The 18,977-nt window shown below is 37.4% G+C and overlaps 1 protein-coding gene across 5 annotated transcripts in view; it reads right to left on the bottom strand.

Annotated features, from left to right (window-relative positions):
* SRFBP1 (serum response factor binding protein 1) overlaps positions 1 to 18,977 on the bottom strand; it is a 79,138-nt gene that overhangs the window by 11,909 nt on the left and 48,252 nt on the right. For all 5 annotated transcript variants that reach the window (XR_006817721.1, XR_006817722.1, XM_045999809.1 and 2 more), the window contains 3 exons: positions 4,767 to 4,848; positions 3,046 to 3,754; positions 1,551 to 1,588 (listed from right to left, as the gene is read on the bottom strand). Coding sequence is in view for 3 of the 5 variants with exons in the window: in XM_045999809.1 (XP_045855765.1) it covers positions 1,551 to 1,588; positions 3,046 to 3,754; positions 4,767 to 4,848 (829 nt within the window). In the remaining 2 variants the exon portion in view is untranslated. The remainder of the gene's footprint in view (positions 1 to 1,550; positions 1,589 to 3,045; positions 3,755 to 4,766; positions 4,849 to 18,977) is intronic.

Here is an 18,977-nt window from a genome sequence, read left to right as displayed (position 1 = left end):
CTGAGAATCTTAACACAGCAGATACTAAATGATGGCAGGGATGGGAAAAAATACCCTCAAACACAAAGAAGGCAAGTTTGAGAATTAGCTCTAGGGGAAAATTGTTGGTGCGGTCACTAGCTCATGGATGGACTAAATGGAAACCAAGAAGTCAGAAATCCATTACATTTCTGAGAGACCTGTGTTGTGGAAGAAATCCTACATCTGGGCTGAAAAACTCTCTCTTGAATATTAAAGACTTCGAACTACCTTTAGGACCCTGTGTTTTTATCAGTCACTTGGGGCAACTCCCAAGGAAATTATACCAAATGTCCACTTCAGATGTGCCCATGGAACACAGACCTCCCCAGACCAGAGTCTGAAAACACGAAGAACAAGGGATAAAGAAGTTCCTCCAGATTGTTCACACTTTTGTTCAGGTAGCAGACATGTTATGTACCTCCCAATTTTCCAAGTTTGTATTATGGTTACCTTGTCTCTGATCTGCCACTAAATAAATATTTGGTATGAGCTGGGGACAGGCAGTCTGTCTTTCAGTGACCAGGTCATCAAATTTTGAACAGTCACATCTGTGAGACTGGATGGTTTAAGTATCACATCACTGGTGGATGATGCTGGGCTTTGAGCTTGGATGCAGGGACTGGGTGGGACTATGAGCTGGCTTCCTTGGGAAGGAGATAAAAATGGTCTCTGTGTGGGAGGGACAGTGAAATGAGCACCTGGTGAGAGAAAGGATAGTCACTGGCAGAGAGTTATGTGTTTAAGAAATTTGACTTCCTTTTTCCTCCTAACCACACACTTAGATTGCATTTCTTAGCGCCCTTGTGGTTAGATGATGTCATATAATTGAATTCTGGCTAATGAAATGTGAGTGAGCAGAACTGATTCCTGCCACATTCAGACCTGGCCCATGAAAACCTCCTGCAAAACTGTCCATGTACTCTTCCCTTCTGGACGACTATCTAGAAACTGCAGGAGGAAGGAGCTAAAAGATGGAAGGAGCCTGATTCCTGAATTACTGTATGAAACACGGCCCCTCTGCCAACTCACAATGGACTGTGTAGCACACGAAAAATATATTTTTATTATTTTAAGCCAGCGAGAGTTTGGAATTATGTACAGAAGTCAGCCTACCCAAATATATGTAATGTGATTTGTTATGAATTAATGTGAAAATCCTTTGATTTTACCCTGAACCTAGAAAGTAACATACTTGTTACTGAATGTTTAATGACATGATGCTAAGATATAACTTAAAGTTGTACTTAAAGTGTAAGGAATGTCCTAGTTTAGTTAAAGATAAATCAAATAGACCCAATATTTCCTGGTAAGTTTTGCTTATGTCTTTCATACTAGTAGTAGATAGGTAAAAACAAATACACAAGCAATTAAAATATAAAAATTATACTGATAATTGAAAGATCTTCTTGTCCCCTTCCTGTGGGTAGGTATTTCATTCAGGCTATTTAGCAACGAAAACTTTTCATCCTTCTACTCTGGCAAAGCATTAGTCAATTTCTTATCAAGGACAGGCAGCTATTAATACATACCTCGGGTTTTGTTTTTTGGAGCCTGTTCTCTGTAATTTCTAAAAAAAGAAAAAGATCATTAGAACTTGAAAAAGATAATTGACCTTAAGAAGATAATGTAAACAAAACAAAACAAAACTAGGGATAAAACTCACTCAAAGGACTAATGAACTCCCTCATCCCACCAGCAATCAATAAAAAAATGATAAAACCCAAGGTTTTAGTTGTATCAAAGTTTATGAGACCCCAACAATACCGCAGAAACATGGGACTTTCCTTCTCACCGCCCTTACGGGGACCTCTGGTCATAATATATCCTATCCTGGTTACTTGTGTTTACTCTTGAGGATTGTCCAGACAAAGAATTTCAAAAGTCTTCTTAAAGAAGGAATGAGTCACATATTACACAAATTCATTTTGTGGGAGATGGAAAGCATAATGGTGTGTTATTCTCAAGTGAGGGAAAAAAATGGAGCCTTCTGAAGCATGTTTGGGAGATATAAATTTTTTTTTAATTAATTATAAGGTTTCAGACATGGCTTGTATCTTTTCCATACTCTTCTTTGGAAAATGTATATGTCATGTGTTTCTATTCTATTAAAAATTATCCCTCACTTACACATAAATAGAAAAAAAAAGTTTTCTGAAGAAGGTAGCTATTACTGAAGAAATTAGCTAACCATGATATTTATCCTAAAATGTGAAAATATTCCCTCCCAGATTAGAGCTACAAATGAAATGAAACCTATATGGTTTTTAACAGAAGAGCTGAGGAAGGTGGTGGTTAGGGACGCCTGGGTGGCTCAGTCGGTTGAGCCGCTGCCTTCAGCTCAGGTCATGATCCCAGGGTCCTGGGATTGAGTCCTGTATCGGGCTCCTTGCCCGGTGGGGACCCTGTTTCTCTTTCCGCCTCTGCCTGCTTGTGCGCGTACTCTCTCTCTGACAAATAAATAAATAAAATCTTAAAAAAAAAAAAAAAGGTGGTGGTTAACAGCAGGGACAGAGACAGCAACATTACCAGATACAAAGGAGTCTGGAGAAACTTGCGGTTAGAGCTAACAGCTGTATATACTGAAAGAGCAATGCACAAGGAAATGACTGCTGTTTACAATAATGGCCATCAGTTATCAAGAAAAGAAAAAAAAAAAAAAAAGAACCACCATTCCTTTCAGAAAGTTCTGTTTAAAGAGTAAGATATGAGATGTTTTCAAAAAGTTTTCACCAAAAGCAAACTCAAAGTTTGAAAACTCTGACAATCAGAGGGATAAACTGAAATTTGCTAGACAAATTATTTAACTACAGGACTGATGTGGCACCGCTGTATTTATTTGCATATACTATCCAAGTATAAAGTTTGAAAGAACCAAGTCTAAACACAGGATGTGTTGTATAAACTACATGTAGATATGGGAGAGATTCTCTTCTGCCATTGCTAGGATGTACAGATATTCCTTACCCTCAAAAAAAGAGTTAAAAACGAACAATTATTTCAGGATAGAAAAAAAACAACTCTTACCTTCTAGAATTTTTAGATCCCGATAAAGAATGGAAAAACACAGACTCAAACCTCCTTGATTCTGTACTTGGCTTGTTTATGTCATTTCTTATACTCTGATGGGTTTCGAGTGTATCTTCCTCAGGTAACACTTTTTCGGGGGGCTTTTGTTCCTTAACTGAAGAATGGCAGCTACTTTCCTTCTTTCGTGTCCGCCTGACTTTCCCAATGAAGAAGTCATCACCACTGTCACTATCCTCAGACATGGAGGACTGTTTGTAAAACCTTTCCTCTGTGCTATCATCAAAATACTCCTTTTCTTCTTCTTGTAATTCTTCTCCACCACTGTTATCGTCAAGGGAGCTACTGGGCTCTTTCCCTTTTTTGGTTTTACTGAAGGTTTTCATTTTTGGGTCAGCAGGTATCTTCTGGGGCTCAGAGGAAACTATACCAGCCCTTTCAGAAGGCTTTGATGGAGAATTTGGAATGTCTACAGCATTGGGTCCATGTTTCATCTTGGTTCTTTTTTCTTTTGAATTTATTGGTTTCCTTGCCAATATTTTGGCTTCTTTCTCTTTTTGCTCACTGATAATAGTTCCTTCATGCTGTAACTTACTGGCATCATCATTTGAACACAAAGTGTCCTTGGAATGATTTTCTTCTAAAGCAATCTCTGATGATGTAACTTCAACAACATTTTGTCTTGCATCTTTAAAGGCTTTGACAGCAGCTACAACAGAAAAGCACATGATTTGTTTCATCATTAAAACAAATAATACAAAACATAACCACTTCAGTACAGTACTTATTAAATTATTTGCAAACACTTAAGAGGATAACTGCAATTAGATTAAATATATATCATGGTCTGAACTCACAAAAGAATTTTACTGACTTCAAAAACTGAAACTGGAAGAAATACTCAGAAGTATTCACTTTAAAACTCTTAAAATTAACCATCCTTCCAGGCCTTGATGCTATGAAAAATAGTAAAAACTTCACTTGAGGGGTGCCTGGGTGGCTCAGTGGGTTAAAGCCTCTGCCTTCAGCTCAGGTCATGATCCCAGGGTCCTGGGATCAAGTCCCACATCGGGCTCTCTGCTAGGCAGGGAGCCTGCTTCCCCCCCTCTCTCTCTGCCTGCCTCTCTGCCTACTTGTGATCTCTGTCTGTCAAATAAATAAATAAAAGTCTTTAAAAAAAAAGAGAGAGAGAAAAATGGACACATCTTAAAAAAAAAAACCTTCACTTGAATACAAATAAATAAAATTAAATAGCAACTTTAATTTCTTTAGCAATAACGTATTGATATGATTATGGTGCATTACAAACTATGTTTTCAGACCTAAAAATATGTTCTAATCTGTGACAGTAAATTTAATTCTTTCAACATAGATTATTTTCACACATGAAAATTACGTGACTAAGTGGCAACATCAAAAGCAATACATACATCAATACTTAACAAATCAATTATATTCAATATTACCATGAATATGTTATATATAATATAAATGTATTCAGATATTAGAACTTAGGAAAGAACACAGATTTAATTAGACTTCAGATAACTTCCATATTTTTAGACACCTTCCCACATTTAAAAATATTTGAAGGAGATATTTATAAAAGGTTCTCAAAACAAACAAAAAAACTCCCAAAGAAATAAAAGAATAGCCACGTACTCCAGGTCATATACACAAGTGCATTTACGTACACGGCTTAAAAGTCATTTAATACATACCTTTTAGCACATCTATTTTTTTCTTCAGAAGAGGATGCACTGCTAGTCTGGCAACTGCTCTTTCACCTGCAGTAGAATCAGGCTGCAAATTGAAACAACAAACATAGGAATAAAAACAAAAGAGTGCCATTAAGTGAATAAAAGAAAATGTATCATAATTTTTAAAAATGAGAGTTAGGAAACAGGAGTTTGATATTATTCTCATTAGATAAGTCACTTGTATAATCTATGATAAAGAAAAAGAAAACTCATGATGCAAAATACAACTGTCTCTGAAATAAATGAATTTGTCATGTAATCAACCGACAAATATTCTTCGGGGACTTAGTATCTTTCCAGAACTCTGGAAGGCGTCTTGTGAGATATATAAAAAATGCAACATAGCTCATGTTTTCAAAGAGGTTAAATTATCTAGCTAAATAATTAATATGAATCAAAAACACGAGAGTGCTCAGCTGGGTGATACAATTGGTAACTATTGTAATGTTTAAAATTCCAGTTAATAGAGATGTAAATTATCTGGTATTAAATATTTGTATTTTGAAAGTCTAATATCTCTACTGTATTTTCAGAACCTTCCACCACTTCTTGGCTAAGAGCGAACACTTCATAAATATTTGATGATGACTGCATTGGGACTGATTATGTATTTAATATATTTATGAATATAGAAAATTCTTGATTTGGGATAATTTCTTTAAATACCTTCTGTGGGCTGACAACTTCTAAATTTCTAATTGTTACTCTAACTTGAGCTCAAGGCTCGTATATGAACCTCCTACTTGACATACTAAAAATGAATTTTTTTTTTTAAGTAGGCTTCATGCCCAGTGTGGAGCCCAACAAGGGACTTTAACTCATGACCCAGAGATCAAGACCTGAGCTGAGATCAAGAGTTGGATGCTTAACCCACTGAGCCACTCACCAGGCACCCCGAAAATTCTGATATCCTCTCAAACTTACTTCTTTAGTCTTTCCTGTATTACCATGTGTAATTTCACATTTGTTGGTTGCTGAGGACTAAAACTTTTAAGAATTCTTCTATCACATTTCTCCTTCTTCATGGCTCACAATCAGTCCTTTAGCAAATCTTGCGGCTCTAAATGCAAAACTATGTTCAGGACCAGTCATTTCTTACCACTTCTACTCTTAGAACTTTTGACCAATTCACTAACATGTTTCACCCGCAGCACCTATGTATTACACTCAAACTTGGTCACTTGCTCCCCCACTCCTGATTTTCCATAGAGCATCACAATGAGTTTTTTTAAAACGTAGCCAGATCAAGAAATGCCACTCTCTGTTCTTCTTTAAGCTTTACTGCCTTCTGATGCTTGGGCTATTTCACTGTAAGCTCTTCTTTTTTTTTTTTTTTTTAAGATTTATTTATTTGACAGATAGAGATCACAAGTAGGCAGAGAGGCAGGCAGAGAGAGAGGAGGAAGCAGGCTCCCCGCTGAGCAGAGAGCCCGATGTGGGGCTCGATCCCAGGACCCTGGGATCATGACCGGAGCCGAAGGCAGAGGCTTTAACCCGCTGAGCCACCCAGGCACCCCGTAAGCTCTTCTTTTCCTGCCACACTGTACTCCCCAATATATACATGATCGATCATCTCTTACTATTCACATATCTGTTCAAATGGTACCTGAACAACACTTCCCATAACTCTTTATCTACTTATCACTTAACATTGCATGCCGGCACAGATGCTTTCCCATTTATGAGGCAGGGGCTCTGTTTCCCTCATTCCTATATACCTAGGGCTTGGAACAATAAATGGTAACAATCTGCATTCAATAAATATCCCATAAAGCAAATGAATACATGTCAGTGTGTGTCAAAATAGAGCTCTCAGCTTCAAGTGTCTTTATTTTATATTTCTCTTCACTGTTAATAGCCCACTATAAAACTTTTCCCCCTCCTAGTAATACAAACGTATAATGACGTTAGTAAATGCAAGATGATAGTTGTCTGAAGTTTACTGTGTTTGGAGGGCTTATCTAGGCAATGTTACTCAGAGAATAACTTCTTTAAATTATATCTGTGGTCTAATTACCTTGTATATTGAAGAATATCTCTCTAAAATTTATGTCCAACTACAAACTCAGAATGTAACCTTACATGGAAACAGGGTCTTTGAAGAGATAATTAAAAGGTAGATATGCTGGATTAGTGTGACCGTCAATCTAATATGACCGATGTCCTCATCAGGGGGACACTTGGATATAAGCACAGGAAGGAAGAAGGCTGAGGCAGAGACTGCAGTTACCCTGCCAAAGCCATGGTTCACCACAAGTTGGAAGAAGCAAGGAAGGGTTCTTCCCTAGAAACTTCCGAGGATCTTAGCCCTATTGTCATCTTGATTTCAGATTTCTAGCCTCCTAAAACATGACAGAATACATTTTGTTGTTTTAAAGCACCTAGGTTGTGGTACTTTGCTAGAGCAGCCTTAGGGTAACTATAAACTTTGATTTTCTTAGGCTCTTAGATTTTTTTTTGAAGATTTTATTTATTTATTTAAAATAGAGAGAGAGATCACAAGTAGGCAGAGAGGCAGGCAGAGAAAGAGGGGGAAGCACCAGGGCTCAATCCCAGGACCCCGAGATCATGACCTGAGCCCAAGGCAGAGGCTTGACCCACTGAGCTACCCAGGAACCCCAAGTAGGCTCTTAGATATTGCCTCTGTTCAATCTTGTCCGAGAAACGTAGGCATCTGGAGACTATTCATTAAGCACAGTGTTAGCCTTGGCTTCTTCAATACCTTGTGGGGTTTCCTGAAGTCCAATACAGGACTTCTTACCTATTTTATCTCCCTTGGAGATACATGAGAGAATCTGGGAAGAAAACCTAGTGCGAGTATCCTAAGTCACTCAGTAACAAGATGGACTGCTGAACATATAAGTCAAATATGTATGATTTAGTTTTATAGGGTGTATATTAAAAGGTGTAACACAGAACCCCTGATGAGGGACATCACTTTTCATGCTGGAAAGGCCAACATGATAATGAAAACTGAGAATCAGGAGCACCTGGGTGGCTCAGACTGTGATCGAGCCTTCGGCTCAGACTGTGATCGAGCCCACATCGGGCTCTCTGCTCAGCGTGGAGCCTGCTTCCCCCCACTCTCTCTGCCTGTCTCTCTGCCTACTTGTGACCTTTCTCTCTGTCAAATAAATAAATAAAATCTTAAAAAAAAAGAAAATTGAGAATCACATCAGAATACTAGAGTCTATATGCTCCCAGAGAGAGAAAAAATTTACTAAAAATAAATAAATAAAAAAAATCAGGAATCAAAATTGGAGATTAAAGATAATTGAATAAAAATTCTGTAGGAAAATGATTCTTAAATTAGGGAAGAATAAAAAATACTTCCTGACATGCAAGGTTTAAAAAAGCTTACATCTCTTGAGTCTTTCTCCTTAGAAGGTACTAGCTCCATAAAGTAAAGAAGGATACAAAGGACGAGGAATGTATGGGATATAAGAAATGGGAGATGCAGGCAGAAGGCATTCTCAGGATGATGACAAGGAGATTTAGAATACCTGGTGTATTAAACAACTTTTCTTTTTTAAAAGATTTTATTTTATTATTATTTTTAAAGACTTTATTTATTTGACAGAGATCAGAAGTAGGCAGAGAGGCAGGCAGAGAGAGAGGAAGGAAGCAGGCTCCCTGCTGAGCAGAGAGCCTGATACGGGGCTCCATCCAGGACCCTGGGATCATGACCTGAGCCAAAGGCAGAGGCTTAACCCCCTGAGCCACCCAGGTGCCCCAAGATTTTATTTATTTGAGAGAGAGAGCACAGAAGTGCATGAGTGGGGTGAGGGGCAAAGAGAGAGGGAAAAGTGGGCTTCCCCCCTGAACAGAGAGCCCTATGTGGGGCTTGATCCCAGGACCCTGAGATCATAACCTGAGCTGAAGTCAGACCCTTAACCAACTGAGCCACCCAAGCATCCATGGTGTATTAAATATCTTGAGAGATTTCAGTAACTCAAGAGCAGTTTGGTATCACTCTAGAAAGAAGACAGGAAACTACCAAGGAAAAATAAACTATAGGAAACAAATATTGTGTAGAAAAGAAAAAATAATCATCACTCACTACATGACTCTTTGTCAAAATAACAAAACCACTAAATGTTCATCTAATCTAAATTTGACCCAAGTGCCTTAGGAGGATGGAATGGATAAGGAAGGTACATATACGACAGAAGGTCTGGAAGAGGAAAGAGATCTAAATTCTTATAAACCATCATAGGAAGTCAATAGCTAATACTTAAAATATACTGACATATTAATGTGTGGGGAAAATCTCCTGAAAACCAACTGAAGTTCAAAGTCAGGAAGTACTAATGGAGAACTGTCATTTTCACAAAAGTCTTGTAGAAATACTTGGTTCTCAAAACTGGTGGTTTGCAAACTGGCTCATGGGCCAGTTCTCACCTGTTGCCTGTTTTTAAAAATAAGGTTTCAAGGAAACACAGCAAAATTCATTCATTTACATACTGTCTACAGCTCTACTATGTCACGCAGCAGAGTTGAGTAGAGGTGACAGAGAATATATGGCCTGCAAAGCCTAAAATATTTATTATATACAGAATTACTTTACAGAAAAAGTGTGACACCTGCTCTAATAATATGCAAATAGAATCCTTGGTAGGGGTAAACTAAAAAATTAGGAAAAAACACAAAGTAAATTTCTGGCAGGTTCATGATGTTCTAAAGTTAAATTTAAAACAAACACATGGGGAGCTGGAGAGGAGAAGGGAGTTGGGGGAAATTGGAGGGAGAGATGAACCATGAGAGATTTTGGGCTCTGAGAAACAATCTGAGGGTTTTGGAGGAGAGGGGAGAGGGAGGTTGGGTGAGCCTTGTGGTGGGTATTAAGGAGGGCACGTATTGCATGGAGCATTGGGTGTGGTGCATAAACAATGAATTCTGAAACAGTGAAAAGAAATTTTTAAAAAACCCTCAAAAAAACCCCTGAAAAACAAAAAAACAAAAAACCCCACAGGGGCACCTGGGTGGCTCAGTCAGTTGAGCCTCCAACTCTTGGTTTTGGCTCAGGTCATGGTATGGGATTATGAGATTGAGTCCCTTGTCAGGCTCTGTGCTTCACATGAAGTCTGCTTGACATTCTCTCCCCCACTCCCTTTGCCCCTACCCTTCCTCAGATATACTCTCTAAATAAATAAATAAAATCTTAAAAAGAAAGAAATAAAACAAAACACTATCACAACAGACTTTTGTTGCCATATCAAAGCAACAAGTTATAGTCTTAAAGCATTAACTGTTTTTCCTAAATGGTGACATAACTTGAGATTCTGGCTTAGTAGAGAAAATCTGGTATTCAGTGAAAAAGCAGAATGTTTTAATTGCCAGGACTTACTTATCTCAGTAGACTTAAAAGAAAAAACAATGACAACAATACCAATTAGTTCTGAGAAATATACAAGCCAAGAGCTTGCCCACCCCCCACCTTACAAGGGAAAAGAAGACCCTCCAGCAGCAGCTGTTACTCTGTAACTGCTTCTTTCACTGACTGTATTTCCACCTTGTAAAACTAATAACTCACTTCAGAGATAATCCCCAATATATGAACAACTGTATTTGTAAAACAGATAAACTAGAAAATAACTGTTCTAATCACAAGTTAATTTCACACGTTTTGGATAAGAAGTTATGGGAATCCTAAATATTTTGACTGTGTTCATAAAAAATTGTTCGAAAACGTAGCTACTATCGTTCCAAACCTTTGCTTTGACAACTTACTATTTTTTTTTAAATTTTTAAGGATTTTCTTTATTTGAGAGAGAGTGAGACTATGAGAGGGGAGGTCAGGGGGAGGAGCAGACTCCCCATGGAGCTGGGAGCCGGGTGCAGGACTTGATCCCGAGACTCCAGGATCATTACCTGAGCTGAAGGCTATCGCCAAACCAACTGAGCCATCCAGGCGCTCCTTCTTTGACAACATATTAAAAGCTCTGATGAGCTGGGCACCTGGGTGGCTCAGTGGGTTAAGCGGCTGCCTTCAGCTCAGGTCATGATCTCAGGGTCCTGGGATTGAGTCCCGCATTGGGCTCTCTGCTCAGCGGAGAGCCTGCTTCCCTTGCCCTCTCTCTGCCTGCCTCTCTTGTGATTTCTCTCTGTCAAAAAAAAAAAAAAAAAAAAAAAAAAAAGCTCTGATGAACTGTGTATTCTTTTTTCCAGAGCTAATTACATCCCATCATCCTAGATGTAACAAGGTTTAGAAGACCATTGATAATACTTGCATGTTTAGTGCTGACTCTAAGTTAAAAAATATATATTTTTAAAGATTTTATTTATTTGTTTGACAGAGAGAGAGAGATCACAAGTAGGCAGAGAGGCAGGCAGAAAGAGGAGGAAGCAGGCTCCCCGCTGAACAAAGAGCCTGATGTGGGACTCGATCCCAGGACCCTGAGACCATGACCTAAGCCGAAAGCAGAGGCTCAACCCACTGAGCCACCCAGGCGCCCTAAAAAACACTTTGTTAAGAATCATTTTATCAACAAGTTTACTTAGCAATGCCCTGGAAGATATCCCAGAGTAACTGTGACTCAGGGATCTGACTTCAATAAATTCTGTTTTTTTAAAAAAGGCCCTAGAATAGGATTTATAATTCTAAAATTACATTATTACTCTAATAAACGAAGACATCATTATCCTTGGATGTTACATGCCTTTCCCTATAACTGTGCTTTCATATTGCAACCTTCATGGAGGACTAACTTGAAGAGAATATCAGGTTAACAAGAAGTTAAGATTGAGCTTTTAAGAAGGTCGTTGCATTGCATAACACCATGGGTGCCATCACAATGGGAGTGTGCGCTTATGCATCCATATGTAACAGTACCAAGTTCAAAGAACATAAAAGGCCTGAATTTACAAGGTATACAGATATATACAATTAAGTTACTAATCAGGTACAATTACTTAATAATTTAATATCAAGAATTATATAAACCCCAGCTTTACTTCTATAATTAAATGCAATTTGTGTTTTTTTAAAAAAAAAAGGAGTAAATGTCATCAGTAAATAAAAATTATATTATTCTGTTCAAAGTGTTTTATTGCTAAGAGTATTTCCCCTCCCCCAACAAAGGCTTTTTTTTTTTTTTTTAAGATTATTTATCTCTGTATTTGAGAGAGAAGGAGAGCAGATGAGCAAGAACAAGAATGGCGGGGAGAGGCAGAGGGAGATGGAGAAGCAATATCATCAAAACCAATAAAATGCTTAGGGATAAGTATAACAAAGAGAGCTGTACACTGAAAACTGTAATACTTTAATGATAGAAATCAAAGAGGGCACAAAAAATTAAAAAGATATCTCATGATTATGAATTGGAAAAACTGATATAGTTAAAATATCCATAGTACCCGCAGTTATCTATAAATTCAAAGTTATCCCTATCAAAATTACAGCGGCATTTTTCACACATATGAAAAAACATTCCTCAAATTTGTATGGAACTACAAAAGACTCCAAATAGCCACACCAATCCTGAGAAGGAACAAAGCTGGAGGCATTACACTTCCTAATTTCAAATGATAGTACAAAGCTATAGTAATAAAAATCATATGGCACTGACATTAAAACAGACATACACAGCAATGGAACAGAACTGAGAGCCCAGGAATAAACAAATGCATATACAGTAAACTGCTATTTGACAAGAGGGCCAAGAATACCCAAAAGGAAAAGAGAGTCTTTTCACTAAATGGTCTTGTTAAAACTGGATACTGGCATGTCAAAGAATGAAACTAGATCCATATCTTACATGACTCAGAGAAATCAACTTGAATTGGACTAAAAAACTTAAATGTGAGATAAAACTCCTAGAACACTTAGGGAAAAAAATTCCCCAACACGGGTCTTGGGAATGTTTTTTTGGATGTGACACCGACAGCACAAGCAACAAAAGTAAAGAAGTGGGGCAACATCAAACTACACCTTTATTGCAAAACAAAAGAAACAACAACAAAGTGAAAAGGCAATCTACAGAATCAGAGAAAATAGTTGGAAACCATATCTCAGATAAGGGGCTAATATCCACAATATGGAAGGAACTCATACAAGTCAACAGCAAATAAATAAAACAAAATAAATATAAAATCTCAATGGTGACTATGTAGAAGAGACTTATTCTCTATCTTATCATTAATAAAGTTACCTTTTATTATCTACTACAAAAAAATATAAATTCTGATTAAAAATGGATGAGCAGATATTTTTCAAAAGAAGAAATGGCCAAAAGATACATGAAAAGAAGTGCAACATTACTAATCACCACGGAAATGTAAATCAAAACCACAGTGAGATACTACTTACACTTGCTAAAATGGTTACTCTAAAACAAACAAGAACTAAGAAGTGTTGGCGAGTAGGTGGAGAAAAGGGAGCCCTGCAGCACTGCTGGTGAGAATGGAGACAAGTACAGACATCAGGGAAAAAAGATGAGGTTCCTCAACAAATTATAACTAGAGCTACCATATGATCTAGCAATCTCACTTCCAGTATACACCTGAAGCAAATGAAATCACTATCTCAAAGAGATACCACGCTCACTGCAGTATTATTCATGATAGCCAAGATACAGAAACAACCAAGAGCCCACTGACAGATGAAATGAAAAAAGAAAACATGGTGTATGCACATATACTTTTGTATAAAAGAATATTATTTAGCCACGAGAAAGAAAAAAATCCTTCCATCCTCAACATGGATGAATCTGGTAGGCATTACAATGAGTGAAAGAAACAGAGAAAGACAAATAGTGCATAGTATGACTTATACGTGGAATCTAAAAAACCAAACTCACAGAGGCAAGAGCAGAATGGTGGTTGCCAGAGACTTGAGGGGGTAGTGGAGGAAATATAAAGATTTTGGCCAAAGGGTACAAATTTTCAGTTAAAAGATGAGTAAGTTCCAGAGATCTAACATTCAGTCTGGTGATTATGGACAATAATACTTCATTAAATACTTGAAAGCATCTAAGACAGCACATCTCAAAAGGCACTCACCACAAAAAATTGTAATTATACATATGGTGATGGATGTGATAATTAAGATTATGGTAATTTTTCGTAATATATATGTGTATCAAACCATAAAGTTGTATAATAACTTAAACTCACACAATATTTGTTATATGTCAATTATATTTCAATAAAACTAGAAACAAAAAACACAAAAAATTTTACCAAAATACTTAATATTAATGTATCAGCATCATTAGGGCCAAAAAGCAAAGAAATAGCGTCTCAAATTCTCATTCATTCAGCTGGCAATCTATTTAACAATAATGTGGTCTTACAGATATGTGACAAACCTAGTTTGTAGCATTATATTTGTGAATACATCTAGTCCTTCAAACTTATGTTTGATGCTTAACTGCTAGTTTTTTTTTTTTTTTAGTTAACTTTTATCTGTTCTTGATGGTCAGTTACTAATTTACAAATCTGAGTAACTTATGATTTGCAGACTAGAAAAAAATATCTTAATGGGGAAAAGCTGCAAATGGAAAAACTGTTAATAGCATGCTTTACAAATACTAAGGATTTCAGTTTTCATTCTTCAAAGACCAAAAAAAAGTACACATGTATTTCTTAAAATGTTTGATTTAATGGAAGTTTTAGTTTAAAATATCATGTTTTATAAACGACAACAATCATTTAAATAACCCTTATTTCTCCTAAGTAAACAATGTCAAATATAATATTTTCAACTTGCTTGATTTTATTCTTAACAAAGCAATCTGAAATCATTCAATGCATTTTTTTACTTCAAATTTTAACAAGAGATAAAGGGGAATACAGACCAATGATTTTATCTAATAATTAGACTAACAGTCTTGATTTCCAGATTACCTATCCATCTGGGAACAGAAGTGACAAATGACAGACAGGTTTCTGAATTCAGTCTTTCTCAAGCGGTTTTCTTCTAAATTATTTGAGATAACTTTCTCTTATTCTGTGACTCATCTCCAAGCCCCCCTATCAAATCTCTTTGGAGAGAAATAAAATATAAGCATAAAAGAGAGCCTTGTAAAGTAAGTGGGAAGAGGTCTGAAGCTTTGGCTGTGCTTTGGGTTTCGGCAGCTGTCTACTATGTCTACAGTTTGCTTAAGTCTCTGGGCAGAGGGTAAGAACACACAGGAGTAAGCAGAGCAGAATCTGTCATGAGACCTTTCAAATTTTTTATTCCACCTTATTTCACTACTGTCCACCTTCCTGCCTCACTCACTTTATCCCACTTTGTATTCGCTGATGTTTATACTTATATAAACATGCCCAAATAAATAGTCTTACACATAAGGACACAAACATCATCTTTTGGGGCTCACAATCTTGCTCTAATTTAAAAGGTTGACAAATGAACAATGAATTCATCCAAGACAGAATGTGATAAACTTCACTGGAAAGATGAAAAATGGGCGCACCTGGGTGGTTCAGTGGGTTAAGCCTGTGCCTTAGGCTCGGGTCATGATCTCAGGGTCCTGGGATCGAGCCCCACATTGGGCTCTCTGCTCAGCAGGGAGCCTGCTTCTCCCCCTCTCTGTCTGCCTCTCTGCCTACTTGTGATCTCTGTGTGTCAAATAAATATATAAAATCTTAAAAAAAAAGAAAGATGAAAAATGTTACAGAGGTTTACAGAAATCTGAATACAGTCACACACCTGAAATTCACATAAATTGACTAAAGGCTAAGCATTCTCTATGAACACTTTCTACACCTGCATGAAAAAAGTCTTCATAATATTAGAGGGTATGAGGGAACCACAGCCTTCCTTATTTAACATTGACACATTTGCCATGGAAAATTCTCAGGAAATTGTGGTTTTCACACACCTCCAGTTTCTTCCATTTCAAATAAATTAAGTAAAAAAGAGGAAAACACCTCATCTTTTTATGGAAAAATTTTATTCTGGTATATGGGTATTTTTTATGAACACAAGCATTGGGTGTTCAATTCTGAAAAGAATCTTGAGAATGTACATGTGAATATAAACAACAGTCTAAAAATGAAAAAGCTCTTACATGCAGTGTTCCTTCCTGTGAAAAGCTACCCACAACAACCTGACTCAGAGTAAACTGGTAGAGGCAGAATGCTGAGAGCAGTATTCTTAATATTTATACTTAATTTCAATTCTAGTTTCACCTAAAGATATATTAATGTGTCCATTTACTAAAAACAAGTAGGCAGGTAATAAGACACAGTCCATTCAGCTGGATTAGAAGAACTCTGGCAACCTACGGCTTAGAGTCCACACTGAAGGCAACAGGAGACCTCTGCATTGGCTGGGCTCTAATAATCTCTGGGACACCAGGATTCTAAAATGGAGTCTTACAAATTAGGGTACCCACTCGAGCCTTTTCTCCTAAACCTTTGTTTTGTAGGCTGAGACCAGGGTTTAGACCTTGGATCTGTTATCTGCTAACGTCTGCCTATAGGTATATTTTTGACCTTTCTGGGCCAATTTGTCCTTTTGTTAAATGGAGTTATCATCTTCCCTGAGAAAGCAACATATATAAAGCAACTAATTGAGTCAACAACTGTTAACAGATGTTCACAAATATTAATTTGCTTTCCCTTATCCAGCAGTTGTTTAATATACCTGTTTTACACTCCCTACTAGATTATATATTCCTCTGGAAAATGTTGAGTTTCCTATTCCCTTTGTTATCGTCCACACTGCCTAGCTGATTGTTTCACATGCAACACATGTTTTGAACTGAGAGGTTCCTAAAATCCTGGCTGCAGCTGTCTGGAAATGTCAAAATTCTCATTCTTCCACTCTCTAGCTTTCAACTTTCATCATATACATATTAGCTGCCCATTTAACCTTTCTACCCCTTTTCCGTGTTTGAAAAATTAAGGCACTACTATTACTACACACACACACATTGTGTGTACATATGTGCAAGTGAATGCTTTCTACATGAGATCACTGTTGTAAGATCAACTGAGATAAGAATGTGTATGGAAGAACTGTGCAAGCTGTGAGATATTACCTAAATTAGTTTCTCTGCTCTGATCTGATCAACAGACAGCCTCAACTGTACAGAGCTCTATGTAACAGGCTTCATTCCTGTGAGGTTATCGTCCACTGAGCTCACTTCCTATGACACACTGAAGAGCAATCAATCCTTTCTCCACAACAACACTTGCCTGCATCATTTTTTAGAGGTTTAATTTATTAACAGGTTTTCAAACAGAAGAACCTGAATCCAATGGGAGAATATCCCAAATGAAATAAAACACTAACAAAATAGGTGAAATCAAATAGCTTGGGAGGAATCTGAAATGATTTTTTAGGCAGGGCATTTTCCTTTGGCTTAAATCCCTCCAGAGTTCCATCAAGAACTTGGATGAAACAGAACTGTTTCTCCTTCCTCCCTCTCCAGCTTCCCTTCCTTCCTTGCTTTTGTTTAGAGGAAGGTATAAACAGCAGAAATGTAACCAGGTTTCACTTGACCCTTGACAGTGAGATCCTAAACTTCCTTTTTTTTAAAAAAAGATTTTTATTTATTTATTTTCTGAGAGCAAGAGCACACCAGCACATGAGAGAGCATGAACATGGGGAGTGGCAGGAGGAAAGGCAGAGGGAGGAGCAGGGAGTCCAACATGGGACTGGATCCCAGATCCCTGGGTTCACGACCTGAGCCCAAGGCAGCTGGGTAACTGGATGAGCTACCAAGGCGCTCCAAGATCCTAAACTTTTTATCTGAATTAGTATTAAAAAAATCTCACCACTACAGGGGGGCTTCAGTGGCTCAGTCAGTTAAGTGTCCAACCGGATTTCAGCTCAGACTGCAGGGTTCTGGGATCCAGCCCTCTAGGCTCTGTGCTTAGCAGGGAGTCTGCTTGTCCCTCTTTTCCGCCCCCCACCGCCTCTCAGGTCCTGCTCAGGTACACAAGCATTGTTTCTCTAAAATAAATTTAATTAAAAAAAAAAAAACTGTTATGACTACAAATCCTGTCAAATGCAAATGAATTTACTAATATAAAATAACAATGATAAGCTAATATAGATGTTTGTTGCCCATTTTTTTGGATAAATGACATTCTACACATTGGACAGTTGAAGGAAGGGTTGTAAATGGAAGAAGATACCCTAAAAAATTGATTTTATAAATATTACACATACACTAATGTTAATCTTCCAAAGTGAAAACAATCTGGCAGAGAAGATGCTTTTTACTTGAACCATAAATTAAACATTAATGAATACTTTTAAAATTTAGCAACTTTTAGAAAGCTCAAGAAATTTATTCTGGAAAACTGATTTTTTTTTTTTTTAAAGATTTTATTTATTTATTTGACAGAGAGAGATCACAAGTAGGCAGGCAGAGAGAGAGGAGGAAGCAGGCTCCCTGCGGAGCAGAGAGCCCGATGCGGGGCTCGATCCCAGGACCCTGAGATCATGACCTGAGCCGAAGGCAGCGGCTCAATCCACTGAGCCACCCAGAGTACTTGGATGGGAGAAAACTGATTTTTTATTTAAAATATTTTATTTATTTATTTTGACAGGCAGAGATCACAAGTAGGCAGAGAGACAGGCAAATACAGAGGGGGAAGCAGGCTCCCTGCTAAGCAGAGAGCCCAATGCGGGGCTCGATCCCAGGACCCTGAGATCATGACCTGAGCCAAAATCAGAGGATTTAACCCACTGAGCCACCCAGGCGCCCATGGTTATTTATTTATTTATTTTTTAACTTTCAAGAGAAAAAAAAAATTCTATAACATTTTTATTCCATTACTACTGTTATATTTAACATGTCATTATTTTGTCTGAGATACAGACCAAACCACCAAACCAGTTTAGTTTTAATTTAGTTTTTCCTCTCTTTATGAAAAAATCCCATGAAATAAAGAGTATTTACTGTAGAATTATTCTAGTACAAAATAAAGAGACTGTTGTAAAATCATGTTCAAGGATTTAGTGTGGCTTTTCTCATCATGACAATGGCACCAACAAGTCCTCCCTCCTCTCAAACAAATAAAAACCTTTCATATTCTGGCTTTCTTAAAATGTTTTAAAATCTAACATGTCTCATATCGCTTGCAGAAAAGTCAGTGCTAGTCTATAAAAACAAAGAATCAGAGCATTCTTTCCTCAGGGCAGGAATAGGCAAACTGACATCTACAGTTGGATATTCTAATATAAGGCTCTGGGTAATCAATAAAATAAAT

Source organism: Meles meles, chromosome 3 (genome assembly GCF_922984935.1).
Source record: "Meles meles chromosome 3, mMelMel3.1 paternal haplotype, whole genome shotgun sequence".
Lineage (NCBI taxonomy): Eukaryota > Metazoa > Chordata > Mammalia > Carnivora > Mustelidae > Meles > Meles meles.
Note: the sequence above shows the minus strand (reverse complement) of the source record. Positions and strands in the feature narration are given on the sequence as shown.